The sequence below is a fragment of the Hyaena hyaena genome, unplaced genomic scaffold, assembly GCF_003009895.1.
Source record: "Hyaena hyaena isolate Hyena2069 unplaced genomic scaffold, ASM300989v1 scaffold_1461, whole genome shotgun sequence".
Taxonomy (NCBI): Eukaryota; Metazoa; Chordata; class Mammalia; order Carnivora; family Hyaenidae; genus Hyaena; species Hyaena hyaena.
Window position 1 is genome coordinate 1 of NW_024082093.1, and position 22,843 is coordinate 22,843.

General features: G+C 35.0%; 1 protein-coding gene across 1 annotated transcript in view; it reads right to left on the bottom strand.

The window, feature by feature from the left end:
* Nucleotides 1-783: 783 nt before the first annotated feature.
* Nucleotides 784-22,843, bottom strand: part of LOC120225636 (connector enhancer of kinase suppressor of ras 2-like) — a gene marked incomplete at its 3' end in the record, with an annotated part of 82,634 nt that continues 60,574 nt past the window's right edge. The window contains exons 2-3 of the mRNA XM_039223817.1: nt 14,624-14,787; nt 784-986 (exon numbers count right to left, since the gene is read on the bottom strand). Coding sequence (XP_039079748.1) covers nt 784-986; nt 14,624-14,787 — 367 coding nt within the window. The remainder of the gene's footprint in view (nt 987-14,623; nt 14,788-22,843) is intronic.

Sequence of the window (22,843 nt, forward strand, 5' to 3'; positions counted from 1 at the left end):
GAAGGCTCTCTCAGTGGATTCTGCGTCTTTTTTTCTCCCAATCTCTCAGGTTTTGTAAGGTTTCCAATGGCTTCAGATCTTTTCTGTGTGATGTATGGGCGCGAGTGCAAGCACGGAGCTCCTTACTTCTCCGCCATCTTGCCCTCTCTCAGAGCTTAATTTTTTAAAATTGTAACTTGTTTTACCTTTACAATGTTTAACCACATATTCGATTTTAATCTCTTTTCATTTTATATCATGAAAACTTTTGTTAATTTATGTGTTCCAAGACAAATAAAAACTAAACTAGAAAAAAGATCTAAAACTATGTTTATGATGTCCAAGATTGTGCAATGTAAGTAATAATAAAGAATGAATAAAGCAAGGGTAAGGAGACATGCAATACAATCTATGAAAGTGTCAGTGTCTAATTACCCATTTAAAACAGCAAACAGAATCCTAATGGTCACTTCCTTAAATATGACAAATTAATTCAAAGAATAAAGAAAATTAGGAGACAAAACACTTCTATAAATCTTGTTATGACAGGCGAAAATGGCTTTGCTTATAAAGCAGTTAAGGTATTCTGAAAGTGTCAGGGACTGATTATTATTTGGCTACTTAGACATAAAAATTTACAATTACTATTTGATGATACCCTTATATTGTGATGAATCATAATCAGGCATTTGTAATTTGACATTCCTCTACCTGCCCAATCCTTTCACAAGAATACATGAAATAATGTTATATTCAAGCTAGTATCTGAGGAGGATTACTTATGAAACATGTGGAAGATTTTACCTGTCCAACCAGGCAAGCAGACTCTTGGCTGCTCCTATCAGATCCACAACTGAAGTCAGAAAGTCATTTGGCAATTTTCGGCTGGTTCTCCCATCATAATGGCCACTCCTTCTCCTTCCTGTTATAAAATTCTGTAGATTTTTGGCAGATGCATTCAACTTGTGAGAAAGGGTTTTTAGATTTTCTGTTTCCAAGCCATAATTCTGAATTATAAAAAGAGAGAAAACAATATACTTAAAGTCAGTATTTTATTCATTCACTGAAATATTTACTGAGTATGTTACTATGTACAGGTAATGAAATTAGTATTAAGAATTACAAATGACTGGATAGCATTCTTGGCCTAGCAGAACCCACAGTTAAGTGAGGATCTGGGGAAATGTCAGATAAACAAATTACAGTAAAATGTGTTAAGTGCTAATAAGAACATGAAAACATGGGGTCATTATATCTTGGAATGATGCCATGCAAAAAAGAAAGATTATTAGGACGCAAAAATATTTTTCTTTCAACCCAGACTCAAGTCCATTTACTTGTGAAATTCATTTTCATCAATAATTATTTTTTAGTATCTATTCTGTTAGCATATTCATAGTCACGAATGTAGATGGTATTAAAAAGTCTATTGTCCCAAAGTGAGTAAAGAAAGCACAACCCAACTATAAAATGAAAAAGCAAGAAATATATCATATTCAATATAGCTTTATTCTGTGTCCTCTCCATGACACATAAAAATTTTCTTCTATAATATGGTACCAGAAAAAAACTGATTTCTCAGTGAAACCAATAAACTTTCTTCTTTTTATTATACAAATTATAAAACTAAACTTATTTTTATTTTTGTCATGGTTACATTAGTTCACAGTCAAATATGAAGCATATCTAAAGCAAGTATACTGATTTTTTGCTAAGTATGTTTTCTTATTTTCCTTGGTCTCACTTTTGAATTTCTAGTAATATTTATTATTTCACCATAAATATTGTCTATAAATTAATGTGAAAGAAGTTACATGAATAAATATAAATAAGCTTTTCTTTTTACTACTTTCAATAGGAAATACTATAGGATCTTCACGAATAAGCTTTAGGGAAAGATTTCATAAGTTGCAATTAAATTTTAAAACAGCTAATTGTGAGTTGTAAGACACTTCCAAGAAAAGCTGGTTAACCTGCCCAAATGATGACCTTGATCAAACTATTTAGCAGCATGTACATTATTGTCATGTTCAAATAAAAAGTATTATGACCTTATAGAAAATCATAAGACTCAAAGAATTTTAGAGCTTCTGAGGCCAATCAGATTCTAAGTTTGACTTACCCTCCTTTTACAGTTGATAACAATAAGGCACAGAGAGATTTTCTCTGGTGCTTAAAGAGCTTGCAGTAGACAGAGTTCAGAATGGAACTACAAGTCATCAGGCTATATGTGAGGGGATGCTTAAGCAAAACGGGAGATAAAATACTAGGGGTATGAAAAAGGGAAGCAAATGGCACAGTAAATTTATCTGTATCATTAAGTCAACAAGATAAATCTGTATTTATCTGTATTATTAAGTCTGGGTACCTACTTGAAATTTATATTTATTTCTTCTATGGTAATTAAGAAAAGAAACTTGGAGGAGAAAAAAAGGAGGGATCAGAAAAGTGTTTGGACACTTAACCATTAAAAGCCAAGTTATGCATGTTACCACTGAGGATTTAATTGTGACAAAAGTCTGAATGTTCTTTGCTAAGAATTTAAGGACATTCCTTTTGGAGTCATGGGCTTGTTTTTAAAAAAAAAACAGTATATTAAGTATTCATTACTAAATTTGAATTGCAATGTTCTCTCAAGTCAAAAGGTTTTGTTTGCACAAATAAAACAATATTCTATTCACATTCTCCTGCATCTGAGCATGGATTATCTGTGAAACATCTGGGAGATTTTAACCAGTGTGTCAGTATATTAAGAAGGAAATCTTTTTCTAAGTTTATTAAAGATACTCTCTAGTGACTAGATAAGAACAACTTATAATTATATCAACGTATTTCTTTACATATTTGGCTTAAAACAACCAAAGCTTATTTTCTTGTACTTTAGAGATCAGAAATCCAAAATCACTATCACTGGTCTGAAGTCACAGTGTTGGCAGGTCCATGCTTCTTCCAGAAGCTCTAATCCTTGCCTCTGACAGCATCTGGTGGCTGTTGACATTCCTTAATTTCTGGCCATTATAACTTCTGTCTCTGCTCCTGAGATTACATGGCCACCTCTTCTGTGCATACCAAATCCCTCTGTCTCTCCCTCATTGGGACACTTGTGATTGGATTTAGAACCCACAGGTAAAATCACAATCTCCCCTTGTAAAGATCTTTAATCACATCTGAATATGCACGTTGCTCACTCATTGGAGGAAGGAAAAGGCCTCCTCCAAGTTGAGGGACATGTGCTAATCCCCTCCAAGGCTCATTCCCAGCTGCTCTTCGGAGACTATATGAACTAAATTTAAATGATACTTCTGAAGTGCTTTCCTAAAAAGTATTTTTGGAAGTTTCCCCCGTATTAAAGCATTTTCCTTGAAGTACAAAAGTATTTTCATTTTTCATTTTTGTGTATTAATGATTTTCATGAAGAAATATTTGTTTATACACACATTACAATAATTTTTTAGAGAAGCTCAAATGATAACAGTTCATTAGACTAACCTAATCAATCAACTTGTAATATTCACTCTATAGCCATTAGCACCTATAAAACATTAATTTATCTCTTTATATATAACATTAGCATTTCAAATAGTTTGTTAGAAAAGGTCAAAATAATTCAAAAAGGATAATACAAATGTTATAAATAAAAATCTGAAGGCAAAGTAAATACTTTGAAGTCTTCAAAATTTAAGATAATACTACAATTATTTTTTTTAATGCAGATCAACAATTAGAGAATAAAAAATCTTCTGGACAAAACCTGGAAGGATACCCTGAGAGAACTCCTTAACTGAAACCTAATAAATAAATATCCTACAGGGAGCCTGGATGGCTTAGTCAGTTGAGCATTCATTTCTTGATGTCAGGGTTCTGAGTTCAAACTTCATACTGGGTAAGGAGCTTACTTTAAAAAAAAAAATTATCCTATTTACACCAGCAGTGAAAAATAAGGAAGACAGAGGGAGGCTGTAGGCAAAAAGAGACAAAAGGTATGTAGTAGATGATGGCGAGGGAATTCTTAAAATTTATCCTAGTTTAACAAATAAAACTAGTTAAGCCAATAATTGAAAAGCATTAAAGAAATTCCAGGGGTGGCTCAGTCAGTTGAGCATCCGACTTCAGCTCAGGTCATTATCTCATAGTCCGTGAATTCAAGCCTTGCATCGGGCTCTGTGCTGACAGCTCAGAGCCTGGAACCTGCTTTGGATTCTGTGTCTCCCTCTCTCTCTATGCTCCTTCCCCACTCACTCTCTGTCTCTCTCTCTCAAAATGAAATAAAGACATAAACAATTCAAAAAGGAAATTCCATAAGACTATAAAAAATGTTAGAAGCTCATCTGTAAAAAGCAGTGTCTGTGTGGTACTATTTTAACAAAACGGACAGAACAGTTGGTCAAAAGTTAATTTTTATCATCATACTTCTCAATTCCAAGTAGCTCAAAATTAATTACTGACAACACATAGATCTTCTTCCCATCTCTTTCATGAATCATGAAACAGATGGTTTGCTGTGAATCATTAAGTCACCAGTAAATCAGGCTCTCTTGCCTACCATATCAAGAAGTGACAAGTGAATGGAGCACCTCTTTGCTTTTGGCCATAGGCATGCACACAGTAAGTACTGACTCAAATGTTATTTTTAAAAGTTTTTATTTAAATTCCAGTTAGTTAACATACAGTGTAATGATAGTTTCAGGGGTACAATACAGTAATTCAACACTTCCATACAACAGCCAGTACTCATTATAAGTGCACTCCTGAATCCCCACCACCTATTTCACCCACTCTCCGCTCTGGTAACCATCAGTATGTTCTCTGTTTCTTGATTTGTCTCTATCATTTTTTCCCCTTTGCTTGTTTGTTTCATTTCTTAAATTCCACATATGGTGAAATCATATGGTATTTTTCTTTCTCTCATTTATTTTGCTTAGCATAATACTCTCTAGGTCCACCCATGTCATTATGAATGGCAAGATTTCATTCTTTTCTATGGCTGAGTAATATTCCATTGTATCTATATACCACTTCTTTATCCATTCCTCAGTCGATAGATACTTGGGCTCCTTCCATAATTTGGCTATTGTAGATAATGCTGATATGCACATTGGGGTGCATATATTCCTTTGAGTCAGTATTTTTGTATTCTTTGGGTAAATACCTGTAGTGCAACTGTTGGATCATTGGGTAGTTCTATTATTAACTTCTTGAGGAATCCATATTGATTTCCTGAGTGGCTGCACCAGTTTGCATTCTCACCAACAGTGTGAAACGGTTCTCCTTTCTCCACATCCTTGCAAACAAATGTTGTTTCCTTTGTTGTTGATTTTAGCCATTCTGACAGGTGTGCAGTGATATATCATTGTAGTTTTTATTTGTATCTCCCTGATGATAAGTAATGTTGAGCAACTTTTCATATAATTGCTGCCCAAGTGTATATTTTATTAAGAAAAATATCTATTCATGTCTTCTGCACATGTTTTGATTGAATTATTCATTTTTGGGGTGTTCAGTTTTAGAAGTTCTTTATATATTATGGATACCAACCCTTCATCAGATATGTCATCTGAAATTATCTCCTCACATTCTGTAAGTTGCCCTTTAGCTTTGTTGACTGTATCATTTGCTGTGCAATAGCTTTTTGTCTTGATGAAATCCCAATATTTTACTTTTACTTTTGTTTCATATCTAGAGAGTAGCCACAGCTGATGTCAGAGAGGTAACTCTGTGTTCTCCTCAAGGGTTTTTATGGTTTCAGATCTTACATTTAGGTGTGTGATCCATTTTGAATTTACTCTTGTGTCTGGTATAAAAAAGTGGACCAATTTCATTCTTTTGCATTTGCTGTCCAATTTTCCCTGCACCATTGGTTGAAGAGACTGTCTTTTTCCCATTGCATTTTTTTTCCTGCTTTATCAAAGATTAGTTGGCCATACAGTTGTGGGTTTGTTTCTGGGTTTTCTAGTCATTGATCTATGTGTTTGTTTCTGTGCCAGTACCATACTGTTTTAATCATTACAGCTCTGTAATATAAGTTGAAGTCTTGAATTCTGATGCCTCCAGTTTTGCTTTTCTTTTTCAAGGTTCCCATGGCTATTTGGGGTCTGCTGTGGTTCTATACAAATTTTAGGGCTGTTTGTTCCAGTTCTGTGAAAAATGTTGATGGTATGTTGATAGACTGAATTAAATGTGTAGACAGTTTTGAGTAGTATAAACATTTTAACAATATTTGTTCTTCTAATCCATGATCATGAAACATCTTTCCATTTTTTGCATCATCTTCAATTTCTTTCATCAGTGTTTTATAGTTTTCACAGTACAGGTCTTTCAACTATTTGGTTAGGTTTATTTGAGGTATCTTACTGGTTTTGGTGCAATTGTAAATGGGACTGATTCCTTAATTTCTCTTTCTGTTGCTTCATTATTGTTGTATAGACATACAACAGATTTCCACATGTTGATTTTGTGTCCTGCAACTACTGAATTCACTGATCAGTTCTAGCAGGTAAAGTCTTTTCTGGTTTTCTATATAGAGTACCATGTCATCAGCAAATAGTGAAAGTGTGATTACTTCCTTGCCGATTTGGATGCCTTTTGTCTCTTTATGTTGTGTGATTGCTGTGGCTAGGACTTCTAGTATTATGTTAAATAACAGTGATGAGTGGACATTCCTGTCTTATTCCTGAATGTACAGGAAAAGCCCTCAGTTTTTCTCCACTGAGGATGATGTCAGCTGTGGGTTTTTCATATATCACCTTTATTATGTTGAGATATGTTCCCTCTAAACCTATTTTGTTGAGAGTTTTTATCTTGAATGGGTATTGTACTTTTTCAAATGCTTTGTCTGCCAACTATTGAAATAATCATAGGATTCTTATCCTTTCTTCTATTAATGTGTTGTATCACGTTGATTAATTTGTAAGTATTGAACAACCATAGCAACTGAAGAATAAATTCCACTTGACTATGGTGAGTGATTTTTTTAAATGTACTGTTGGATTTGGTTTGCTAGTATTTTATTGAAAATTTTTGCGACTATGTTCGTGAAATATATTGACCTGTAGGCTTCTTTTGTAGTCGGATCTTTGTCTGGTTTTGGTATCATGGTAATGCTGGCCTTATAGAACGAATTTGGAAGTTTTCCTTCTTTTCTAGTTTTTGGAATAGTTTGAGAAGAATAGGTATTAGCTATTTTTTAAGTGTTTGGTAGAATTCACCTGTAAAGGATCTGGCCCTAGACTTTTGTTTGTTAGGAGTTTCTTGATTATTTTTTTTTTTTTTTTTTTTTTTTATTAAATTTTTTTTTTTTTAATGTTTTTATTTATTTCTAGGAGAGAGAGAGAGACAGTGTGAACAGGGAGGGTCAGAGAGAGAGGGAGTCACAGACTCTGAAACAGGCTCCAGGCTCTGGGCTGGCAGTCAGCACAGAGCCCGACACGGGGCTCGAACCCACGAACCGTGAGATCATGACCTAAGCGAAAGTCGGACGCTTAACCGACTAAGCCACCCAGGCGCCCCATGGAGTTTCTTGATTATTGATACAGTTTCTGTGCTTGTTATTGGTCTGTTCAAGTTTTCTATTTCTTCCTGTTTCGGTGTTGGTAGTTTATATGTTTCTAGGAATTTATCCATTTGTTCCAGGTTGTCCAATTTGTTGGCATATAGTTTCTCATCATATTCTCTTATAATTGCTTGTATTTCAGTGGTGTTGGTTGTTATTTCTCCTCTCATTTCTGATTTTATTTGGGTCTTTTTTCTTTTTGATAAGTCTAGCTATAGGTTTATCAATTTTATTGATATTTTTCAGAGAACCAGCTCCTGGTTTCATTGATCTATTATTCTTTTAGTTTCTATGTCATTTATTTTGGCTCTGTTCTGTATGATTTCCTTCCTTCTGCTGACTTTAGGCTTTGTTTTTTGTTCTTTTTCTAGCTCCTTTAGGGGTAAAGTTAGATTGTTTCTTGAGATTTTTCATGTCTCTTGAGGTAGGCTTGTACTGCTATATACTTCCATGTCAGGACTGATTTGCTGGACTCTTTTGTTTTCATTTTCACTTGTTTCCATGTATTTTTAAATTTATTCTTTGGTTTTCTGGTTGACCCATTTGCTGTTTGGTATCATGCTGTTCAACCTGCATGTATTTGTGGTCTTTCCAAATTTTTTCTTGTAGTTGACTTTCAGTTTCACAGTGTTGTGGTCAGAACAGGTGCATGGTATGATTTTAATCTCTTTGTACTTGTTGAGATCCATTTTGTGATCTTACATGTGATCTATTCTGGAGAATGTTCCATATGCAATTAAAATGAATGTATATTCTGCTGGTTTAGGATGGAATGCTCTGAATGCATCTATTAAGTTCATCTAGTCCGGTGTGTTATTCAAAGCCACTGTTTCCTTGTTTTTCTATTTAGATGATCTGTCCATTGATATAAATGAGCTGCTAATGTCACCCATTATTACTGTGTTATTATCTACTAGTTCTTTTATGTTTGTTTTTAATTGTTTTATATATGTAGGTGGTCCTATTTGGATGCACAGTCACACTGTTATATCTTTTTGTTGGACTGTCTTCTCGATGATTATATAGTGCCCTTCTTTGTCTCTTTTTACAGTCTTTGTTTCAAAGTTTAGTTTGTTCAATAGAAGTTTTGCTACTCAGGCTTTCTTTTGAGATCCATTTGCACAATAAATGGTTCTCCACCTCCTCACTGTCAATCTACAAATGTCTTTAGGTCTAAAATGAGTCTCTTGTAGGCAGCATATAGATGGGTCTTTTTTTTTTTTTTTTATCCATTTTGACACCTTATGTCTTCTGATTGGAGCATGTCACTTACATTCAAAGTAATAATTGATAAATACATATCTATTTAGTGTGATTTTATTACTTGTTTCATCATTGTTTCTGGAGATTTTCTCTGAAACTTTCTTGTCTTTGTCATTTTTGGTCTCTCCTTTTCACTCAAAGAATCCCCTCTAATATTTCTTGCAGGGATGGTTTCATTTTTGTTTGGGAAACTCTTTATTTTTCTTTCTACTCTGAGAGCCTTGCTGGATAGAGTATTCCTGGCTGCAGATTTTTCCCATTCAGCAATCTGAATACATCATGCCACTGCCTTTTGGCTTCCCAAGTTTCTGTTGAGAAATCTCCAGCTGCCCTATGGGTCTTTCCTTGTAAGATAGGGACTACTGTTGTCTTGCTACTTCTAAGACTTTTTTCCTTATCACTACATTTTGCAATTTAATTACAATGTATCTTGGTGTTGGCCTGCTTTTGTTGATTTTGATGAGAGTTTTCTGTGCCTTCTGGATCTGATGTCCATTTTCTTACCCAGATTAGGGAAGTTTTCAGCTATTATTTCTTCAAGTAAATTTTCTGCCCCCTTTTCTCTCTTCTTCTTCTAGGACTCCTATAATATGAATGTTATTAAAGTTGATGCAGTTGCTATTGCCTAAGTCTATTCTTGTGTTGCATAATCCTTCTCTCTTTTGTTCAGTTTCATTCCTTCCTATTATTTCATGGTCTAGGGCACTAATTCCTTCCTCTGCTTCTTCCAACCTGCTGTTCATTTGATCAGGCATCTTTCTAATCTTGTTTACTGAATTCTTCGTCTCTGATTCTTTTTTAACCCTTTTATCTTTGAGGGAAGGGTCTCAATGATGTCTTCTATTCTCAAGCCCAGTGAATAGGTTTAGGATTATTCCTTTAAATTCTCCAACAGGCATGTTACTTTTATTGGTTTCACATAGCTATCTGGCAGTGCCCTTACCTTGTTCTTTCTTTTGGGATAATTTCCTCCATCTTAGCATTTTGTCTCAGTCTCTGTCTTCTCTGTTTTAAAAAAGCCATTATATCTCCTGCTCTTGAAAGTAATGGCCTTATGAAGAAGAGGTCATGTAGTGACCACATCTTGGTGCTTCAGAGAGTGTCTGGTGTGTGGTGTATGCACTCTGCTGTTGTGTTTTGGCTGCTCTATCCTCAGGCCAGTCATCTGCATAGGGTCTGCTTGCCCAGTGTGGGCAGTATTTGGCCTCTGGCCTGAATGTGACAAGTTTTAACTATGTCTACTCTGGTCTGCTTGTGAAATGAGAACCGACACCAGCTCCACCAGAACTGAGGCCCAGCAGGACTCTCTGGTTGGGAGACATGGTGTGGGCAGGGGTTTGTGCTCATCTTCTAGGGCAGGGGCCCACTGTGTAGAAACTGAGGCAACCTTGACTGAGAAGGGCAGTCCCACCAGAATGCAGGGGGGTAGGGCTTGGTATAAGCAAGTTAGGCAGCCAATGTTCATTCTGCACTGCTTCCCGCAAATGGTTCTGTGTTTATACTGAGGGATGGGCAAGGGAAATGGTACCAGCTAGCTCCTTTGTTTCTGGTGAGACAACTCTGTGAAAGCTGCCTCTCAGGGACGCACTCTGAGTAAATACTTTCTCCCCTATCTACCGCAGGTGTTCCTTAGATCATTGTTTCCATGCTGTCTACCCCTGGGTTGTTTGCCTGCCTTCTCTTCAGAAGCAGTAGAGTGCCCTACGACCATATCACAGCCAAACCTGCTGACATTTAAAACACCAGGCTAAGCCCTGCTGTTTGCAAGAAGTCATGAAATTTAGTCCCTCTCATTTTCTAAGCCAATGCCTTTGGGAAAATGTTTCCCTTATGTTTTCCCATGTGCTTCTCTCTCTCTAGTCCTTGTCTGTGACCAGGGCTCGCTCTCCTCTATAGCACTGCCATTTGTTTCTCACCTAAACCATATCTCCACACTTCCTACATTCTTCAGTGTAGTCTCTTCTCTACCTTTAGTTGTGGAGCTTGTTTTGACCATCTTCAGGTCAATTTCTGGGGAATTTAGGATGATTTAATAGTTATCTAGTTGTGTTCCTGCGATGAGACAAGGCTAGGATCCTCCTAATCTGCCACCACCTTCCTCTCTTGCCTATTCTCTCAACTTCTAAGAAGTGCAGATTTATTAATTACCGACTTGCTTTTTACTGGACATGCATGGGGAAATTATGTATTATTACTGATACAGAAAGGACTACATCAAGAAAACAAAAGCTTAGCCCTGAAATGTAGTTAGCTATTTTCTTTGTCCTATATATTGCCTATTTGTTTATTTGTAGCCTGCCAGGAACCAACTGTGGCAATAATGATTTAACATAGCCAGTCTATTCATACTGTTCTTATGTTTTAATTATATGTATGTGAAAGCAACAGAAAGAAAGAAATGAAGGATACACTTAACAGTTTAGAAGATCAAGTTGGCTATATCCTCACTAGTGGCAAATTCTCTAAACATTTAACAAAATATTCAATATTGGCACCACATATTTTATAATGTCAATGTTATTTTATTCAGAGCTCTTAATTTGATTGCATCACATAGCAGGTGTTTAGATTTTATAATACTTTGCTTTATAAATATGAGTGAGTTGTAAAAGGATTGCTTTAATGAATATTTTTTAGAAATGAATTATTTTGAGATGAATGAACCAAGCAATTATGTTGCAAAGAAACAAATCCTAGCAATTGCAGACATCTAAATTTTCATGCAAAATACCTATTATATGAGAAGTACATGAAGAATGAAATGAAAACTGTTCTTATCCTGTCATAAATGATCCACTTATACTTCCCAATAACAAGGTATATTGTCAGAACATAAATTAAGGGCTATACATTAAACTATATATATTTTATTTATGCTTACTATTTCAGTTAATATACCATGTTCTCTATTGAAGCACACTAAATTATAGCATAACAGCAAAAAAGAGTTAACGTACCTTCAAATCATGAACAGCTTACTTCTTTCTAGAATAACATGGTACAAACAATAGAGCTGGTGTTTAAATAAATACCTGTTGCATGAATGAACAGGTTACTAAAGAAACCTTTGATTTTCATCAACTGCCATAACACTCATTCTCCATCAGGACTAACTTTAAAATAAGGCAGATGGAAATAGTCTATAGCTTGAAAGAAACAAAGAAATTTAGTGATTTGTTTTGTGTCTTCCTTATATTAGGAACAGAAACTTCAGAGTCAGAGGCAAGAGAAAAAATTACAGTTTTCTGGAAAACGGCAGAGAACTTCATTCAGTAAGATAACATTAATTTAATATCCTCTACGTGTAAACGCTGGGCAGAAAGCATACTGAAGAACAACAACAAAAAAACTGTCTAAGTGAAAAATCATAATGTGATACAAAAAATAAGTTGCTTTTCTTTCTATCACTTCCCACTCTCAACCAGCCAAATGAAAATTCTCATTTTTCTCTGAACATTTCATACTCTTTCACATTTCTGTCTTTACATGATATTTCTTCTGCCTAGATAACTTTTCCCCAACTTTTTGTCTGGCAAACATCTACTCATCCTACAAGTCCCAATGCAAATCCCACCTACATTTCCTGGATCCCTGGGTTCATCATTTCCTTCTGCACTCCCCTGGGATTTTTAAAAAAATACCCCATTCCCAATAGCAAACCTCCTGGTCTAGTCAACTCAGCTTGCTGATGAGGGATCTCATCTTTTAATTTTATAATGGTATGTAGGAGTAAATCAGAATTCATTGCTTAGAAATTTACTTTATATTCACTGTAAAATACCCGTTTGCATCAACTGGAAGGTATCTGCACTTCTAACTTGCTGATGTATATAGTCATTAGGAAGTGGTAGAAGGAAGTTTGATATTTGACCTCCTTGGGAAATGTGACCAATTTATTGCTGAATAAAGAAAGAAAGAATGACTTTAATGTTGTCCCCCCCACCCCAAGAAAATGATACAACACTGTAGTGCTTAAACCCAGAACTGTGGAGGAATTCAAACTCAGCATATGAAGTTACCACAGCTCCATGGCGAGAACACTGAAATGGTCGAGATTTGTATCTCTCATGCCACCTTTCTAAGTAAGTTTAGGTCAGCAGAGATTGTTAATGGGCCAAATTCCAAAGCCTGTAGGTTCAGACTATTTGTGGGTAGCACTGTAATCATCAATCTTATTTCCTTCTTCAAACTGACAGTGCAAAGTCCAGCACATGAGTGGTTCATCTGTGGAGTCTTGCTTATGAGACATAATACGCTGAACTCTGACATATCCAATTATTTACTGTTATAAAAGATGTGGCAAATAGAGGACTGCTAGATGGTATGTCCATGTCCAAGCCACTTCTACTGCACCTTCATGGCCACACTGACTCATATTTGGAGATCAGTAAGCAAAACCATGAAGAACTCTTACCTTACTCTGAGTACTATCTCTTATATCCAGTATGATTTCTGTGAACTGATTCTGATACATAATGTTTAGGTACTTTATAGTCTGCGACTATTCTGTATTTTATAGCCTAATCTTCGGCCAATGTTTCCCATGTATTTCTGTTCTCTCAAATAGTTAATCACAGTTCAAACCCACCAGGCATTCTCTTTATTGTGTGTGCCTGTGTATGTGTTGTTTTATATACATGGAATGCCTTTCCCTCTTGTTCTTCCAAACACATGCTCATCTTCCTCTAGGATGCTTGAAGATCACCTCTTTTGCAATATGAACCCATCTATGATAGTCAAAGCTAGCTATTTTATCTTCTGTGCCCCGATAATACTTAGCTTATACTTTTATTTTGGTAATTATACTATAGTATTGTGATTATTTGTGTGTTACTTTCTGCTCCTATAAGCTCTTCAAGAGGGCAGGAACTTACATCTGACACACAAGTCCTGAGAGTATTAACTGATGCTTGAGTCGTAAGAAATTATCTACTCATTTCTTGTTAATTATCATCTTAATAGTTAACTACTTATTGAATGCCTACTGTGTGCCAGGCACTTAATTAGGCACTATATAAACACTATCTCATTTGCTTTTCACAACACCTCCAAGAGGCAGTTGTTACTACCACCATTTTAAATTTAAAAACTAAGGTCATGATGAAATTACTTGCTTACAAGTGTCAGTAACTGACTGAGCCAAATTTCAATCACAGATTATTATATTACAACACTCATGTTTTTTTGTCTCAGTGTAGCTCTAGCCCCCTTGCAAATATTTGCAACAATTTAAACCAATCCAGTGGCATCTTACCCAACATGGAAAAAAAATATATGTTCCTTTCAGAATATATAATATGTTATCAGACTCTTGAAGGATTATTTTGACATTGATTTCTCTTGTAAGTTGACAAAAGAAACCATATAATGTACAATATTTAATTTTTATTAAATGTATACATTTAGAACATTCAAATAGATTATTTTAATGATTTTTCTAATAGGATTTCTTAATATTTGTGATACTAAATCAAAACTTTCAGAAGGGAATGGACTTTACAACAGATTGTATTGAACTGTATATTTCAAATGATGCCATGAATACTTCGTTTGAGAGCTCTAACATATGTTTTTGAGGTAACTAAATGTAATGTTACTGGTTGAGGTATAAGCCCTTTTAATTTGTAATTTGGTACTATTTAATATATCAAATTTAATGAAGGAGGAAGATACCACTTCTAGTCAGTTGAGAATTAGGAGAGTTATAAATTTTTTAAAATTACTTAAACTATTTTTAAATATAGAAGAAAAAGAAGGAAAGAAAAAAATAAAAAGGAAAAATTTTAAAAGGAAATAAAACAAGTTTCACTTTCCACCAGTTAATGTCCTTACCAGTGCACACAGAAGGTCAACTGCTTCCAAGATCAATTCCTGATGGCCAATGCGGCTGACCCCCAGATCTTCTAGTTCCTGATGTGTAATGCGCAGCAGCTGGTCTCCACTGATCTTCTCCCTCTCAAAGTTCTTAATATACTGCTGCAAACAATCATCAAGACCTGCAAAAGGAAATGTATGGAAAACCAGAATGAAACAACCAGTTTAACCACACAAATAGAAAAAATAAAACAAATATTAACTCCTACCAAGTCACAAGTTAACTCCATTTCAACTCTGGACTAGTCCACTTTTTTCCAACCTACATCTAGATCGGCTGCAGGAGGAAAAACCACTTCATCATATCCCTAGTTGTTAGGCTTCTAATTGAATTTTACTCAGTAATTATTGGAAATATTTACCTCTCTTCTCAAGCATCTCGCTTTGTTGCTTATTTCATAAAGTGTGGTAACAAGCAGGTTCTGCCCACTTCTAAACTTATCTGCACCTCACTCCACCTTTCTTCTTCAACTCCACTGCAGAAGGAGGGGTATCCTTCTTCCTATAAGACATTGATATTCCTGTGCTCTGGAATCCTATCTTCTGCCACATTAACATTACTTCAACAATTAAAAAAATAAACACTCTCTTTATTTCAACCATTTCCTAGCCACTGACTCCTATATTTGAACCTCTGCCATATTAAAAAACAAAATAAACAAAACAAAAGCCTTTCCTTGATTTCTTTCATCCTGTGTTCCCCACTAGTTTGTTATTCCCTACACAGCCAAGCCCCTTACCTTCCCCCCACAACCTGCAATATACTCCCTAATCCACTAGCATTTGGATTTCACCCAAATCCAAACATGGAATCCAGAGCAGATATATTTTTCAGGATTACTCAGTGCATTTCATAGGTGATTAGCTTGGCTAAAGATTGAGTCAGCTTCAATTGCCTATGAATTTCATATATATGTTACAAATGATGAACAAATGATGAACTGGACTAACAAGATTACTTCTTTCTATATTTTTAAGTAAGAGATACAAAGAAAATGAGGCAACTAGCAAAAATTAACAAATCTTGATCTTAAATCAGGCCATAAATATCTCTCATCTAGACTAAAGCAGTTTTATGGTTTTCCTGCTGTGAGTCACTATTCCTCCAATTCATCTTCCTCAACATAAGAATTCTTTAAAAATATTTTTAAGTTTATTTACTTATTTTGAGAGACAGAGAGCAAGTGTGAGCAGGGGAGGGGCACACAAAGAGGGAGAGAGAGTATACCAAGCAGGCTCTGTGCTAATAGCAGGGCTCGAACTCATAACCTGTGAGCTGAGCTAAAACCAAGAGTCAGACCCTTAACCAATTAAGCCACTCAGGCCCTCCTAAAATTTTTTATGTCATTTTTTATCTCAAAACTTTTCAGTTTCCTCATATTTACAACAAAATAAAATCTGAACTCCTTTATACAGTGTTGAAGGCCCTTCTTGATCTGGACCTTGCCTTCCTATACAGACTCCACACTTCTCAATCTACTATTCTACAGACTTCCATTACAGCAATGTAGACATTGTATTAAATTTCATTCTCATCTCTGTGTGCCCAATAAATAGCCTGGAAATTCCTTGAAGTTTGGCACTGTGTCTTCTGAATGAAAACCCAGGACTGAGCATAGTGACAAAAACAGAGTAGGGCTCAATGAGTGTAAAACGTATAAATCAAACATGTAATTTTACGCTATGTCACCTGGTCAGAGAAAATCAGGAACATTTTAAATAAGAACTAAATCTAAAAATAAGAGTGGAGAGAAAGAACATTTGGTACATGGCATTTTGAAACACTCATGTCTTGATACAATGCAGAATAATATGAGACAAAATGTTATTATTTTGAGTTGATTTTTCTTGATTTTCTATGTAAAGGAATGATAAAAGATCTCCTAGAGCACCAATGCCACCAGCATTATTATTATTAAAGTTATAGACCAAGTCACATAATACGTGGCAGGGTAGAAATAAGGGAGAAAGGCTTATCCTACATCGCATTAACTGGTGCCTAATTTAACTATCAAGGTATACTACCCCATAATATAGTGTTTTGGCCAATATATCTAAATTATAAAATATATGACAAATATACAGCTAGCATATTATAATAAAATTATAATAACCCCACTTTGTGATAATATGCATATTTATAAACCATAAGGTACTTTTATGTACATTTTTCTTACTTAAATTATAAATATTAATGACCTTATAATTTTAGAGTTGTTTTGAATGAAAGGCCAAAATCAACATCTCAAAACTGTATATGCAGTTTTATATTGCAGAAAATATGGCCCAAAAAGCCATCTCCAAAAATCACAAAAATGAATACATTATAGTATTAGGCTAAAGGCCTGAACTTAATAATTCCAGATCTACACAGCATACATGCAATAATTAAACCACCTCACTCACTCATACACAATTTTATTTAAAGTAGAGCTGTCCCACTTTCGAGAATGAGAAATTTATTAGTGATTATATGACTACTCTTCAACAGTCTAACATTTATTGACTAGATAAAATGAGAACAAATAAATACCAGATTTTAAAAATATTATCTACCCTTTGTTTATTTTTTTATTTTTATTTTTTTATAGTCAGAGATATTTGTCTATTTAGTCAGAGATTTTATTTTTTTTATTTTTTTTAAAATAGTTTATTGTCAAGTTGGTTTCCATATAACACCCAGTGCTCATCCCCACAAGTGCCCCCTCCATGTCCATCACCCCCCTTCCCCCCACCCCCATTATTATCTACCCTTTTTTTAAAGCTCTAATGTTGAATGAATTATTTACTTTCCACTAAACTTTACCCTTTCCTATTGACATATGTTCTAAATAATTATAAGTAAAGTTCATAAGCTCTACTTAAAAATTCCTATTATTCTTTTTTTTTTTTAATGTTTTATTTATTTCTGAGAGAGACAGACAGCATGAGCAGGGGAGGGTCAGAGAGAGAGGGAGACACAGAATCTGAAGCAGGCTCCAGGCTCTGGGCTGTCAGCACAGAGCCCAGTGCAGGGCTTGAACCCACCAACGGCGAGATCATGACCTGCGCCGAGGTCATGACCTGCGCCGAAGTCAGACGCTCAACACACTGAGCCACCCAGGCACCCCAAAAATTCCTATTATTCTTAAGAAAACATACAGAAAATAAATTTTGATCCATATGCTATACCACACAAGTGTATCATGAAGAAAATTGTGCACTTGCGTCAACTGAAACATTAAATAAACTACATGGATTATTGTGTCTAAAATCACACCCTAAAGCCATTAAAAGAAATGCTTGAAATAATTACTATGGTATGTGTCTCTGACTTTTTCAATGAATCATACTGCTTTCTACCATCTTTAGGGAAGAGGAATGAACATAATCATGGATCTAGAAACATGTTCCAAAAATAATGAAACATTTACAAAATGATGACATTTGAGAGATGTCCTAAGGGTGCACACATTTCCAGTAAATCAGTGATATCCAAAAGATGGAGTAAAATAAATTAATATGCCATATTGTGGAAGTAGATAAAGAAGGGATAAATTATTGTATGTAATGTTCAAAATCTTAAAAACCCATTTAAAATGGTATTAGGAAGATAACTCTATGCCTACTTCAGGAAATTTTATTTTTACACCATTTTATACATAATATATGTACTCTTATCTATAAACAACACTCTCTGATATTTACAGTAAAAAATAAAAATGTAAATTCATTTGTTAGAGTTCTGTTGCCACTATTTACTGTGAAAAATAAAGATCGACATATGAAGATTTGTGAAGATTCTGTCCCTTCTGCAAAATAAGGTTAGGAAATTAAAACAAACATCTATCAGTCCAATTTCCTTTCGTTTACTCAAATACATGAATGATAATTCGAGGCAAAAGATCTACCTAGTTTTAATCTAGTTTTCAGTCCCTTTATTTCACTCGACACTGCTTTTTTTCCCCAAGAACACCGATGACCAAAATCACATTAGACTCAATTGCCTCATTTAAAATCTCATTGTCCATAAGCAAGTTATTTCTCTATTTCTACAATGATTTTTCTAGTCTCAGAACCATCTTAGATGATCACCCAATTTAATATCTTGTCAGTTGGTGAGAAACATAATTTCTTCATTCAAAATAGCTCTCACCCTGTCCTTTCATTTCTGATCTCATTGTCACCAGCTTACTTATTTTGTACAGCCTCCCCTGATGCCCATCTGCTCCCGCTGGCACCAGTCTATCCACTCTATCACCATCAGATCTCTAAAAACACTCTTTGATCAAGCCATTTCCCAATTCAATTTTTAAGGCTCTTTAAGGGGAGGAGTCATGGATGTCATTATCACTTAGCATTCATGTATTAATTGCAACAACTACTACAAGACAGTAAAAGCATTTTCTACATTATAAACAGCGAGAAAGCTCATAAAACCATGCTTTTCTTCTATGCGCAGGATAGTATATAATGATAATTGATCTAGCAAAAGACAATTCCCATTGAAGATCTTGTGGTACTTCCTTGGGGTGCCTGGGTGGCTCAGTTGGTCAAGCTATGAGTTTGGCTCAGGTCATGATCTCGCAGTTCACGTGTTCAAACCCCACATCAGGCTCTGTGCTGACAGCTCAGAGCCTAGAACCTGCTTCAGATTCTGTGTTTCCCTCTCTGTCTGCCCTTCTCCCACTTGTGTTCTCTCCCTTTCTCTCTCTCTCTCTCTCTCTCCCTCTGACTAAAAAATAAACTAAAAAACATTTAAAAATTGAAAAAATAAGACCTTGTGGTACTTCTTAAACCAAATGAAAAGGATGAAATTATATTCAACAACATATTGGCACTAAATGACTTTACTGTATTCTAATTATTGGAGAACTGGCTAACCTATGTATGTAAATACAAGCTACTTAAAAGATACCCAGAATATTTAATAAATCAAATTCCTGAAGTATTCTAGAAAAATGAGATTTTGCTCTAGAACCCATGAAGTTAAAAATCAGTTTAACAATTCCCATATAGTTCTGCGATGATATAGCTTTATAAATTCTTGATTTAATTCAAAGATGAGCTGCCCACCACTCTTACTTAGTAAGCAGAAGTATATTTACTCCTTGATGTTCTTTTAATTATACTCCAGTTTATATTTTGTTCAATCAAAAAAAATTAAGGGACATTTTTCTTCTAAAACACCTATGCCAGGGGCGCCTGGGTGGCTCAGTCAGTTAAGCGTCCGACTTCGGCTCAGGTCATGATCTCACGGTTCGTCGGGCTCTGTGCTCACATCTAGCTCAGAGCCTGGAGCCTATTTCAGATTCTGTATCTCCCTGTCTCTCTGACCCTCCCCTGTTCACGCTGTCTCTATCTCTCTCTCAAAAATAAAATAAACATTAAAAAACACCTATGCCAATAGACAATTATAAATTCCAACAAAAAAGGCAGTAACTGTTTTAACAAGTGTGAAACAACAGGAATAAGAATAACAAACCGTGGGGCAACCATACCCTGAAATACTAGTCAGCAACAAAAAATTGATATACACTTGTATGGATCTCAAGGGTATTATGCTGAGTGAAAATAGCAAATCTGAAAGAAGATACTCAATGGATTTCATTTATACTATATACTGAAAAAGGCAAAACTATAGCAACAGAAAAGAGATCAGTAGTTACCAGGGACTGGGAATGTGAAGAGGCTATGACTATAAAGCAGCAGGAGGGAGATTTTTGGGGGTGATAAAATTGTTTTCTACTCTGACTGTGGTGCTGGTTACATAATTCTATAAATATGTTGAAACTCATACAACCCTAACACCAAAAACCTCAATTTTATTCTGTAAAGTAAAAAAAATGTAATTACAAATGAATTAGAGATTAAAAAACATATGGAAAATACTATTAAACTCAAAATTTAATTAAAAAATTTCCTTTTGGCATTTTATCATGGTGTTTGATATAAAAGACCCAGACCAGGGAACAATGCTGCCGGCACGGTTTTCAGCAACTACTTATTAAGAACCTACTAAGACTGGGGCAGTGTACACTAATGCATTTAACTATCTTTGAAGAGAGTCCTTTGCTCTGCTGCCTGGCAGACCTGAAGGCTATAAACAGAATTCCCTATGAGAAGCTGTATATGATAGAGGGTATGCAGACTGATACATTAGAAAACTAATCACTGCCTGTAGCTTCTGGAAGATGTCTTAGAAGGCCAAGCCCCACTATTCTGATCGTCACTATTTCTACTCTTCTCAGACCTAATTTTTTTCTCTAACAATTTAATGCTATCTTTAAGATACAGACCAAAAACCATGACTGGGTAACAATATGAAATTGTTCCATTTTGCAAAAATAATTCAGCCTCCTTGCAATCTGTTTCTGATTCTTCATTTTAAAAGAGAGTAGATTTTTAATGCCAGGCAACTTTAAAATGAATTTCAAAGAAATATCTGGTTGAAAATTCCCCCTCTGGAAAATGACCAACATAAAGCAAAAGTAAAGAAGAAAATGTTATCAGCACTGAAACCAGGAGACATTGCCAACCACCTAACAGATAGACTAAAGATGCAATGTTACAAAATAAAAAAGGTACTAGAAGAAATCTAGGTTCTGTATCATACCAGAGCCAGAAACAGTGAAGAAAAAAGATAGATACATTTGACTACATATAAATTAAGCTTTTGTTATGACATATCAAATCAGAATATTCACAAAAATGTATTTAAAATATGTCCAGTGATATACTATATGAAGGCCAACTAAAGAGGACAAAGTAACCCATGGAATACTATCAAGATGCTTAAAACTGCTCAATTTTAAAATAATGATATATGGTAATCTGAGATAGCAATCTTAAAATGTGCATCACACAAAACAATGTCTGAATGGTTTTATAATTTTGTAATTTTTAAAGCTGTGTATCCAGAATGTGGTAAAGGAGGTAGACAGGCAGTTTTTCTCAAAGCGATTTTCAGGACAGCTTACAAACAACTTTTAAATGCTCTTTAGGTAAACATGAAATCAAATCTTACACAATTATTCTGCACTTTCATATTTTAATTTAAAAACAAAGTCTAAAATGATTTTCATGGCATGTTCACTAAACAAAGACTGCTTTTATCATGAAGCTTAAAGCTATTAGATACCTAAGAATTCACAGAGAATACTTTTCAAAGATCACACTTTCTCCCTCAAATTAATAGTCTATTTCAGGGGCATCTATATCTCTCCATTTGTTGAGTATCTGACTCTTGATTTTAACTCAGGTAATGATCCCATGGTTGTGGGACTGAGCCCTAGGTCTGGCTCCATGCTAAATGTGGAGCCATTCTACTTGCAATTCTCTTTCTCTCTCTCTCTTTCTCTCTCTCTCTCTCTCTCTCTTTCTCTATCTTCCTCTGCCCCTCTCCTCAGCTTGTGCTTTAAAATAAAATTTAAAAAAAAATAGTCCACTAGAGAGACATTTCTAACTAACACTGAAACTATTTCTTTGCAAGTCTTCACAGTCTTTGCTAAGAATATTTTATCAACAGAAAAATGACTTTACTAAAAAAAGACAGGTAGACCAAGCATAAGAATTAGTTGCAAATCTAGAGATTAGTGATGTCTTTCATTTTACAACTTAATAGATAATCATTTTTTATTTGTTTCTTTGTTTAATTAAGCTTAAGGGCATGTAAGCCTTACATCCTTCATTCTAACATTCAAGAACCTCCAAGTTCAGGCTCCAAACAATGTTTCTAACATTATCTCTCACACAGTTATATATCCTATGCTGCAGCCAAGGTGAACAACTTGACTATTTCCTTAATGTGATTATTCCTATTACCCAGAATAAAATTTACATATTCTACACACTAAGTTGTTGAAATCATGCCAGTATCATTAAATCAGATGGACCTCTCTTCTCTTTGTATCTATAGATTTTACACTTATGGTTATTTATTACTCACACTGTTTTGTTATAATGCTTATGCTAGTGTCTTATTACCCCCAACAGATTATAGAACCCTGACGGATAGCATCACTGACTCCTCCATACAGCAATGGGCAGAGCAAGCATCTGATGCATATTCAGTTATTACTGCATTTAATTAATATTTAAAGAGGTAATTACTATGTGCTAGGCACTGGGAATCAAATGCCGAACAAAAACTAACATGGCCATTGACTTTATGGAGTTGATATAATACTGAAGATGACC